This window comes from Pteropus vampyrus, unplaced genomic scaffold (assembly GCF_000151845.1).
Source record: "Pteropus vampyrus isolate Shadow unplaced genomic scaffold, Pvam_2.0 Scaffold461, whole genome shotgun sequence".
In the NCBI taxonomy this organism is placed as follows: domain Eukaryota; kingdom Metazoa; phylum Chordata; class Mammalia; order Chiroptera; family Pteropodidae; genus Pteropus; species Pteropus vampyrus.
In genome coordinates, this window is record NW_011889242.1 from 2085135 (window position 1) to 2096471 (window position 11337).

Consider the following 11337-nt stretch of genomic DNA (forward strand, 5'->3'; position numbering starts at 1 on the left):
AGAGTATTGCTACTCCAGCTTTATTTTCATTTCTTATTCGCATGAAATGTCTTTTCCCATACCTTCACTTTCACTCTGTATGTCAATTTGATGTGAAATGGGTCATGGTTTTTAATCCATTCAGCCACCCTATGTCTTTTTATTAGAACATTTAATCCTTTTACATGTAAATCATGATTGATAAGTATGTACGTTTACATTTTATTAATTGTTTTTTGGTTGGTTTTGTAGTCTCCTATTTCGTTCCTCTCTTGATCTCTTCCCTTGTGGTTTGCTGATTTCCTTTGTTCTTTTGTTTGGGTTCCTTTCTCTATATTTTGTGTATCTTTTATAGGTTTTTGATTTCTGGTTACCATGAGGTTTATGCATTTCATTCTATATTTATAGCCATTCATTTTAAGCTGATAGGCATTTATAGTCTCATATATTCTAAAAGGATAACATTTTTAATGCCTCCAAGCTTTATGTTTTAATGTCATATTTTAGGTCTTTTCATTTTGTGTATTTCCTAACTACTCATGGTTTTCACAGAGTTGGTACTTTTGCCTTTTTACTTTTATTGTAGCTTTTAAATGTCTGTGTTTATTAAGTATTTGCCTTTACTTGTAGATTTTTTTTCCTTTCATATTGTTTTATTTCTGGTTATGGCCTTCCTTTTCTGTTTAAAGCAGACCCTTTAATATTTCTTGTAAAGCTGGTTTAATGTTGATGAGCTCCTTAAGTTTTTGCTTGTCTGGGAAACTCTTCATCTCTCACTTCAATTATGAATGATAACTTTGCTGGTGAAGTATTCTAGGTCGTGGGTTCCTTTCTTTCAGTACTTTAAATATGTCCTGCCACTCTCTTCTGCCAAGCAGTCAGCCTTATGGGGTTTCCCTTGTATGTGACTTGTTTTCTTCTTGCTGCCTTTAAGATTGTCTCTTTAACTTTTGCTGTGTCTTGATGTGGGCCTCTTCAGGCTCACCTTGTTTAGGACTCTCGTGCTTCCTGGATCTGGGTGTCTGCTTCCTTCCCCAGGTTAGGGAAGTTTTCAGCCATTACTTCTTCAAATAAACTTTCTGCTCCTTTTTTTCTCCTTCTGGGATTCCTGTAATGTAAATATTTGTGCGCTTGATGTTGTCTCAGAGGTCCCTTAAACTGTATTCAATTTTTAAGTTCTTTTTTCTGTTTTGATTGTTTGATTTCCACTAGTCTGTCTTCCAGGTGGCTGATCCATTCTTTTGTGTTAACCTGTTGTCAATTCCTTCTATTGTATTTTTCATTTCAGTTATTGTATTCTTCAGCCCTGCCTGGTTCTTTGTTACACTTTCTAACTCTGTCAAAGTTCACCCCAAGTTCTTTTATTCTGCTCTGAAGTTCAGTGAGCATCCTTATGACCATTTCTTTGAATTCTTTATCAGGTAAATTCCTTATCTCCATTTCATTAGTGTTTTTTTCTGGGGATTTTTCTTGTTCATTTTCTCATTTTGTTTGATTTTCTATGTTTGTTAATATGAATTAGACAAAATAGCTATCTCTTGTAGTCCTGAAAATGTGGCCTTGTGTAGAAGCAACCTCTGTGCAGGCTGTGCGCACCAGGTGGGTTTGGCAAGCCAGTGGGAGTCATTCGGGTGCTGACCTGCCAGGCTGATGTGGCTCCGGGTGGGGAGGCCAGGTGTGTGTGGTGACAACTCTTGCTTGTTCCTTTTGTTCAGAGCCAAAATGGGCCCTGAGTGGTGTGGCTGGGGACACGCTATGGCAACCTTGCAGGTAGGCCAGAGCGCCTGGATAGAGTCCCACTTGTCCTATGGAGGTGATGGAGGTGGAGGAGGACACAAACGATGGAGCTCACTGGCCTCTCCAAACCTGGAGAACTCCTGTAGATGATGGATGGCTCTTGCAGGTCCCCAGCTTCTCTCACAGTTTCTCCATGACTGCCCTCTGTTGTCTCATGAGGAGCTGCTCTCTGTATGTGGGCATGTGTCTCAGTGTGCTCCATAGAGGGAAGCCCAGCATCCCTGCTGCTGCCATCTTGGACCTTTCTTTTTTTTTAAAAAAAAGAAACTACTTTCAATCATTGGTACTTTCATTTGCAAAAATTACTTGGAGTGTATCTCGCAACTGCTTATAACAAACTACTGTCTGGATTGAGGCAACAGGATTGAGAGCCTGAGTCCGCACTCAAGAGGACCTGCTAGAAAAGATTCAGATTCAACTTTGAAATGGTGGTCGCTACTATTAATTTCGATACCTCTCAAAGGCCCCCATCATCCGCCAGTGTGTCTGTTGATCCTCAACCTTTTGGCACCAGGGACCAATGCTCCTATAAGAATCTAACACCTGATGAACTGAGGTGGAGCTGAGGCGGTGATGCTAGCACTGGGGAGTGGCTGCAAATACAGATGAAGCTCCACTTCCTCACCCGCCACTCATCTCTCCTGCTGTGCAGCACTATCAGTATGGTCCATGGCCCGGGGGTTGGGGACCCCTGATGTAAATCACTTAACTCTGTTATTTTTTGAGGATCATCTATCTCAAAAAAGATGAGAAAGCTGGGATCCTGGGTCCATTTTTCTCTGCTCCTCTGGAAGTTCCCACAGGGCAGGGACTGTGTCTGATGTCTCTTGTGTCCATGGTGCTTAGCACCCTGTAGGTGATCTGGATGTTTGTAAAAGATACTTAGAGACCCAGGGTTCTGTACTTGTCTTCAGTGTACAGCCTTGACAAAGAAGAAGGTCACTGAGCAAAGAACACAAGCTAGCCACCACAGTGGCACTAGAGTACTCCACCCTTTCATGTGTGAGCCAGTGAGGTTGGGTAGCAAGTAGGGGAATCCGCTCCAGCAGCCAGCATTTCCTTTTCCACGAGACCTTTGTTAGGACCAAGAGATCTGCAGAAGTGGAGCAAGAAAGCAGGTCCAATCAGGTGTGGCTTTTGATTCAAGCCTCTCTCTCCACAGGCTGCTGAGAAGGGTCACATGGACATCTGCTCCCTCCTATTACAACACAGCCCAGCCCTGAAGGCCGTCCGAGATCGGAAGGCACGACTAGCATGTGACCTGCTACCCTGCAACAGTGACCTGCAGGACCTGCTAGCCAGCTGAATCACCACCCTTCTGCTTCAGGCTGCCATGCAAGGGTACACAGACGAGGTCTTCACACCCCTGGCTTGGTCAGCATTTATGGTGCAGGGTGGGAAACTGAGGCCCACACACCCATTTTGGCCACTGGAAGTAAGGGAGTATATTTGATGGGGCTGCAAGTGCTGAAGCCTGGACAGATGCTGCTGCTGCTCTAAATGAGTTCAGGTGGAACCATCTATCTGTTTGGAAAAAATAAAGTTCTATCCTTACCTCATCTCACGTACAAAATTAAATTTCGAGTAGATTTAAAGACCTAAATTAAAAAACACAAAATGATGTAAGTATTAGAAGAAGCTATGGAATATATGAAACAAAAGCTGCTTTCTAGCCGAGTGACCCTGGCGAAAGTCACTTTACCCATCTGTCCCCGTTTCCTCATCTGTAAAATGAGAAAGATTATATAGTAGGCCCCTCCAAGGCATCGTGGGGATTAAATGGGTGGGTAGATGGCAAGCACCACAGAGGGTACCTAGCACGTTATGAGCAATGTGTCAGAGCGTTCATATCCTCAAAACCTGATCAGCACTTGTTTTTTAAACCATAATCTTTTTTATCAATTTGATAGATTTAAAAATGCTGTTGCTTTATTTTGCATTACTGATTATTAGTGAGGCTGAACACCTGTCTTCTGTGAACTTCCTGTTTATCCCCTTTTTCCTATTAAATTTTTTTTCTTTTTATTGATTTATAGTTTATCCTGGACAGTGATCCTATGTTTTATATATGTACATATATTTCTCCCCCCACTCCACTCTTTCATTTTGTCACTTGTCTTCGTTGGTATCTGTGGAAATTGGTATAGCCACTTGTAGATGGCAGTATCTATTAAAATTTAAGTGAACATGGCCAATAATTTGATTTTTCTGTAGCTACCTAGAGAAATATTCATCCATGTCAACAAAGATGGCTTTTCACAGAGGCGTTTACAAAGATGTGCATGGGATGTAATGTAAAAAAAAGCGGGGGAGCTGACCAGGGCCCCCCCGATAGCCCATGTCGTGTGAGTGTGCTGTGACGGAATGGTCTGCTGATGGGGGAGCCTTCTGGGTGGTGGGTAGTGTGATGCCTCGTAAAGCATGTCTGTAGACATGTCTGCACAGAATTATAGATAAGAGCAGAGATGTAGCAAACTGTGCCCGTGGTTCCCTGGCCACTGTGGTGGAAGTGTTTAGGGGATCGTCTTGAGCTTTATTTGCTATGTTTGGATTTTTTTACAAGGAGTAATTTTTTTGTAAGTCAGTTAATACTAGTGAGTTTCATGTGGAAGAAACTTTTTTTTGCTGAGAATTTCAGATGAAACCTGTCCAGGAGCGTGGAGTTGGAGGCAGTGGTGGACAGAGGCCAGAGCTCACGTCAGACTTCTCCTGTCTGCTCACCTCACTGGAGTCTAGGCTGCCCTTCCCTTCCTTTAACCAAAGGCGAGAAGCCCTTTAACAAGACACTCCGAGGTGTGAGGACTGAGTTTGTTTAAAAAGCTCTGTCTCAGAATTGGCAAGTGCTTACCACACCAGCCAGCCAACTGTGGGGGAAGACTGTTGGCAGCCCTTAGGGCCCGGGGCTGTCCTTGACCCGCAGTCCCCTCTCATTTTGGTCATCTCTGCTCATATTGCTCCGATTCTGGAGTCTTATTTACTGGCTATCAGATTTCTTTTCAAAGGTCAAGGTAAAGTTCAAGGCACAGCTTTCTGAAGGGCATGTTGGCATCTTAGGAAGAATTAGGAAGATTGACTGTAGCTTGTGGCAGGTTGCTTTGTGATGGAATTAACGGTTAATATTGTGTGCTTGGCCTTGGAGCAGATGTCAGCCTGACTTTCCTCATGGAAGGGCACACCTCACGCCCAGGAGAGCACCTGGCAGAGACCCGCACATGGGTCATGGAGGGGTCTTCAAGGCCTGAGGTGCTCTCTACAGGCTGGACTTGGCCCCTGATGTAGGAGTTTAATACGCTGGCCCTTAGAGTGGTGAGGGAGAAGTAGGGGCACCTGGGAAGGAAGCCACCAAGCATAGGGGGCAGCCTTGAAAGTGGCTGGTAGCTGGGGAGTCCATTGAAACGCAGTTCCTCCTGTGGGAGCTGTGAGGGTTCCTGGGGCGGAGGTTAGCCTCCTGGCCCTATCCTCCCAGTCCTCTAGGGATTAGGCTGGGCCTCTCGGGGTCTCAGGTGGCCTGACCTAAGCGACGTAGAGGCTCACACTTGACTCTTTCACAAATGGTGTCTAGACTTAGGAGGGTGGGAACTGTTCCCCCCTGAATGCAGGCCAGTACCCAGGCAGCGCTGGGCAGGTGGGGGGTGGCACACGTGCAGGATATGCATGTCTGAAGATGAACCTGACACTGCTCAGGACAGCCCCTCCTGCCCCTGTGGGCTGCAGGCCCATGCTGGTATTTTGGTGGGTGTGACAGAGCCACAGAGTCATCTGACCCAAGCAAGCATAAGCCTCTGTCCTGCCCTGCCTGTCTCCAGGAGACAGCTCCCCCATAAAAGGGCTCACAGTTCAGCTCCCCTCACTGGGGGAATTGAGAGCAGGGGGGACCATGGATGTTGTTAGTGTCCAGCAGTTGGTAAGGATGTGGGCAGATGGGCGGGAGGCTGGGCAGTCATCTGGGCTGAACAAGTTGGGCAGGCAGGTCCTGTGGTCTGGGATCCAGTTTTTTGGAGCAGAAATGCACCAAAAAACTTGGTTCTTGTCGGTCTACCAGGTTCTTAATGCAGTGGTGGAAAAGGGGGTGACATGAGGGCACAAGAGGGAAACTAGGTGGGAAAGATGGTGGGTAGTGGTGACATGAAAATCTTGGAATTTAGGGATTTTTGTCCTGGACTGTGATGGCAAAAGAAGAACAGGAAGTGGCAAGTTACCTTGGAAGGCACACGCGTGGCTGGGTCTAGGTTTAGCTCAACACCTGGGAAAGCTATTGCTCTGGTAATGGGCCAGGGGGTCTGGCTGCCTTTGTTGGGGAGGGAGAGGAAGGGCGCCTTTGAGTTCCCTGGGCATTGAAAGGAACGGTGTGACATCAGTGACACCTTGGGAAATGTTTTTGGTGAGGTGGGGCGTGGGAGGCCCAGGATGTCACAATGCCTGGCTGGTCCCAGCAGGTAGAGCCTCAGCAGGATGGGCTATAGGGCACAAGTGTTAGGTCACCAGCATTTGAAAGGGAACACGGTTCCATGGCCAGAGGCCCCAGGCTCTACCACCCTGGCATTTCAGCTTCTCTGCCCCACAGCACGCTCATTCCTCAGTGTTTCCAGCCCCTGGCATCCTTGGGGTGGGCCAGGGAGGGAGAGCAGAATGGAGTGTTGTGCGGCGGGTTCTACCCAAGCCTGGCTCTGTGAGGGCAGTGCTAGTTCCAAAAGAACAGCCTCCTGAAGAGCCAAGATTTGAACCAAGGGGTTCTGAATTTTACCCAGGAGGCATCTCTTCTGTCCCTTGAGCTTGGGGTCAGGTGGCAGTTGTGGCATGATCTGGTAGGAATGCAAGGTCAGCAACCCCTGAGGGAAGTTGAGGTGTCATATGTCCTGAACTCCCCTGGACATGGGCCCAGTGATATAAATAGATATGGGGTCATGTCCCTGACCCTGTGTCCTTACTGTCAGGAAAGGGAAGTGGCAGCTGCTGAGAGCCAGCAGCAACCTTGAGCATCAGGAAGCATGCCAACACCACTGGCCCAGAAGCTTTGAGAAGGGTCAGGTGGCTTTCAAACCACCAACCTGTGTCGGTCAGCTTTTGTCAGGACACCCACTGCACAGCTGCATTCTCTAATGTTCCTCCTGGTTTCTTCTTGATCCTTGCCCTGTCCCTCCAGGTAAGTGGAGTAAGAAAGAAAAGGAAGGAGTTGGGATGTGGCCATGGAGTCCCTGGACCCGGAGGCTGGCCCAGCGGCTGCAGGCAGGGGCCCCAGGAGGCCGAGGCCCGGGAGAGGCAGAAAGCAGAGGAGGAGGAGAGGCGGAGGGTGAGTGAGGGGCCGGGCAGGCGAGAGAGATGGGACTGGAACGAGCCTTCCCCCAGGCCCCGTGACCACAGCTAATGGCTGGTATGGTCTTTTCTACCTCCTGTCCAGCTTGAGAAATTTAACAGTTCCAGATTTAATCTGGAGAACCTGGCGTACTTGGAAAACTTGATTCAAAGACAAAGAGAAAAACGACGGAAGCGCAGAGTCCCCCCCAGGGCACCCGAGCCCTTGGTCAAGGTGGGTGTGGAGCTGGGCGATGGGGGCATTTGCCCAGGACTGGAGGTCCTGTCCTAGTGGGAGGCCAGAGTAGAGACTGATGGCCACACCCACACAGCAGCACCTGATGTCCACCCCAGAGACCTCCCACCCACCCATATGTGGTCACTGGGGTGGTACCAGGCTCGGCTCAAATAGTTCTGAGGCTGGAGTCTGACATCAGGTTGGGGGTGCCCCTTCTGAGGCCATGAGGGAGGGTCTGTCCTGGGTCCTGGGGGTTGGCAGCAAAGTTCAGTGTTTCTTGGCTTGTGGACACGTCACCCCAATCGTTGCCTCCATGTTCACACAGCTTCCTCCCTGTGCATCTCTCTCTCCAAATGTCCCCTTCCAATAAGGACACCAGTCAGATTAGGGCCCAGCCTATTCCAGTATGACCTCATCGTAACTAATTACAGCTACAGTGACTATTTCCAAACAAGCTCATGTTCTGAGGTCTAGAGTCAGGATTCAGCATGTAAATTTGGGGAGCACAAGCTAACCAATAACCCCTGCTCCCCCACCAATGCCTGTTCACTCAGAATCTCTTGGGGGTGGGTTTTTAAAAACCTATTTGTACAAGCTAACAGCATCTCTGTAGGGACACCATGGCTGGGCTGGTGAAGTAGTGACGGCCTGGAGGACTGCAGCTTGGGGAGTGATTTTACCTTGCCCTTAACTTACCCAGCCACAGCCCCAGGCCCAGCTAGAGCCCATGGACCTGCACACATTCCTGAAGGCAGCTGCTGAGAACCAAGAGGCTCTGATTGACAAATACCTGACAGATGGAGGGGACCCCAATGCCCATGACAAGGTAGGGTGGCAGGCCGATCAGACAGCAGCTCAGCAATAGGACACTGTCCTCAGCATGCTCTCCCTAACCTGCGGGCCCAGGGCTTTTCTACTCTATGGGGCGTGAGTTCCCAGGTGCCTCCTGAGCCTGGAGGGAGGGGCCCTTCGTGTGATGAGGGAGCCGGCAGCACCGGGACCGGGGTCAGGGGGTGAGACCTTGAGGTGTGGCCATGTTCCCTCTGCCTAACCAACCTCCCATCTCCACCACCAGCTGCACCGCACAGCCTTGCGCTGGGCCTGTCTGAAGGGTCATGGCCAGCTTGTGAATAAGCTGTTGGAGATGGGGGCTGCTGTGGACGCCCATGACTTGGTAAGAACTGGGGAAGGCCTGTTCCCCTAGCAGGCGCCCTGCCCAGTGTGCCGTGCGCCGCAGGGCTTTGGCGGTTTTGCTTTGCAGCTGGACAGAACACCTGTGTTTCTGGGCCTGCCGTGGAGGGCACCTGGACATCCTCAAACAGCTGCTTAACCAGGGGGCACAGATCAACTCCAGGGACAAGGTGAGGACACACCATGGGGGCTCTGTCAGGAGCAGGCAGCATCACTCGGGGCTGACACTGCTCCCAAAGGAAGCACAGCACTTTGAGGCTGGGCTTGGGCCTCTCCACTCAGGAGCCACGGCAGCTCTCACTCGCCCCTCAGATCTGGAGCACGCCGCTGCATGTGGCCGTGCGCATGGGACACTGTGAGTGCCTGGAACACCTCATCGCATGTGGAGCCCGCATTGATGCACAGGACAAGGTAGGAGCTTGCTCTGGCAGTTCCAGCATGGCACAGTGACTATGAGGGAGCCTGAGCTCAGTGACAGCACCTGCTGACGCAACTCTTTCCAGGGCTGGGGAGGTTAGAAGGGCGATGTCCTTTTAAAACATTTTTATGGTGACATTGGTTAACAAAATCCAGTAAGTTTCAGGTATACAATTTAACAGTAAGGTGCATATATATGTATATTTATATACATGTATGTGTATATATATATACACACACATATATATGTGTGTGTGTGTGTGTGTGTATATACATATAGTTAATTTGCATTGTGTTCACTGCCCAACATCCCTTCTTGAAAGGAAGGAGACACAGCACTCCACAAGGCTGTGCGGCATGGCCACTACAGAGCCATGAAGGTGCTGCTGCTCTATGGGGCTCAGCTAGGCGTGCAGAACCAGGTGAGTCCCCAAGGCCCTGGGCTCTGCACCGGAGTGGCTGGGGTGCCTGAGAGGAGGACTAACCCAGCATCTTGTCCCCAGGCTTCTGTGACCCCGGTGCAGCTGGCACGAGACTGGCAGCAGAGCATCCGGGAGGCTCTGCAGGCCCATCTGGAACACCCTCGCACCTGGTGCTGACGGCCAGCCTGCAGGGCCACTCACAGCTACCATTCTGTCCCTGTGTCCTCACACCCCTCTGGTTCTGACCTTCAGCCTCCGGGGAGTGGCTCAGAGCCCTAGCCCCATCTGGCTTCACGTTTCAAGGGAAACCCACTTCCTGCAAGTCGTAAGCTAGGAAAGGCTGATGCAGAACCCTAGGAGGACAGGAAACAAGGTCCAGACGAGGGACAGTGGAGTAGCCTGGGAACCCGGAATGGAGCTGAAGCCGTCATAAGCCCCCATCTAGGAACTGGCTTCTGCCCCTGCCTCCTCACAGGCATTCATTTCCTGTCGGGTAGTGACTCAGCTGACAGCTTACAGCTGCCATCCAGGCCACAGGCACAGGCATTTCTGGGACCGACACCTTCAGGCGGGTTCTCAGGGACTCCCTATCAGCAGCAACCCTGGTGGCATCTGGAGTGGCTCTTGACAACCTTGGTCTCAGGGACTCTGGTGGTGGGTCTGGAGGGGGCTGCTCAGCGGGCCTGAGGCCCCACTACAGAAGCCCAGTATACACCTGGGTGCTGCAGGAACCCTGAGACTGAGGAGCAGGAGCCAATACTGCCTTTAGGGATCCCAGTGCCCACTGAGAACAGCTGTTCTTGTCAGCCAGCTGGTGGCTCTCCTTGTGGGAGAAGTGCTTTGGGGTGGTGGCCCATGACCCTGTGTTGCCTCAGGCACCAACGCCGCCCTAGGGGGACCTGGGGCTTGAGACCCCACCTGGACCTACAGCCGCCCCACAGCCACTGAACAGTGATGCGTTTAGGACCCAACTTCAGACAAGCTCTCCTAACAGATCCTTCTTTCTGTCCTTTATGCTACAAGTTGTGCTGGTGTAGACATGCTTCTGGCAGGGCTGGGTCCTTAAATGCCAGAAAGTGAATCTTAAAGAATTTGGCCCTAAACAGAGCCATAGGCTGAGAGATGGGCTACAGATGAAGCATTAGCCCCTCTCACATACATAAGGCACCTGTTGATGCCCATGTGTAGCAGTTACTTTTAGTCTAACGTTGGTAGCCTTTTCAGGCCAAGAACAAGACTGGAATTTACTGTGCGAAAAAGCTAACTAGAGCCCCACACCTTCCCTTCCCACAGGCAGCCCCTGCCCTGTGGGGAGAGCAAGCGTTCACCCATAGGGCCATTGGAGAAATGGGTACTCTAGTCCATGGAGAAGACGACTCCCCATCTAGAAAGTGGGGACACAAAGTGACAAAAATACTTTTTATACACATCAATTTTAATTTTGTGTCAATTAAAATTGGTTGGTTATCCATCACAGCCAAGTCATCTGGGAGGGGCCAGGCCACCGGGCCCAAGGCCTCATCTTCCTCAGCAGCCAAGCGCAAGCCTGTTACCCTGCCACCTGACAGCAAAGTGGGCAGCGTGCAGTGGGCAGCCTAGGCACTTGGGCCCTGCACTCAAAGCATTTGCTCAGAGATGGGCAAGTTCAAAGAGCAGTGGTTCTCAGCCAGAAACACGGGAGAAAGTTTTAAAAGTCCTGATATACAGACAAGTCAGAATCCCTGGGGTGGGACCCAGGTGTCAACATTTTCATCCAGACCACAGGCTTGTCTATGTAGAAAAGCCTAAGGAATCTACAAAAACCACCAAGAGTAAGGGAGTTTAGTTTAGCAGGACCTCAGGATATAGAGCAGACACACAAACTCTACATATTAGCAATGACTGTGTGAACACCAAATTTAAACAGCACCACTTACAACTGCTCTTGAAATGAAATACTCAGGTGTAAAGCTAACAAAGCATGTATGCTAGCCACTACAAAGTGCTGATGGGTGAAATCAA

The 11337-nt window shown here is 49.9% G+C and overlaps 2 protein-coding genes across 2 annotated transcripts in view; both read left to right on the forward strand.

Moving 5' to 3' along the window:
• ANKRD39 (ankyrin repeat domain 39) overlaps window positions 1–3971 on the forward strand; it is a 14637-nt gene extending 10666 nt beyond the window's left edge. Inside the window, exon 4 of the mRNA XM_011381986.2 lies at window positions 2939–3971. Within this exon, the coding sequence (XP_011380288.1) occupies window positions 2939–3082 (144 nt within the window). The 3' untranslated portion in view covers window positions 3083–3971. The remainder of the gene's footprint in view (window positions 1–2938) is intronic.
• Window positions 3972–5943: 1972 nt separating this feature from the next.
• On the forward strand, window positions 5944–11337 carry ANKRD23 (ankyrin repeat domain 23; the record flags this gene model as incomplete). The annotated part of the gene is given in 10 exon segments (XM_011381983.2): window positions 5944–6039; window positions 6920–7066; window positions 7175–7303; window positions 8007–8132; window positions 8382–8480; window positions 8568–8585; window positions 8587–8667; window positions 8810–8908; window positions 9238–9336; window positions 9418–11337. Coding segments are annotated over 10 exon segments (990 nt in total), but the record flags the coding sequence as incomplete, so codon positions are not given.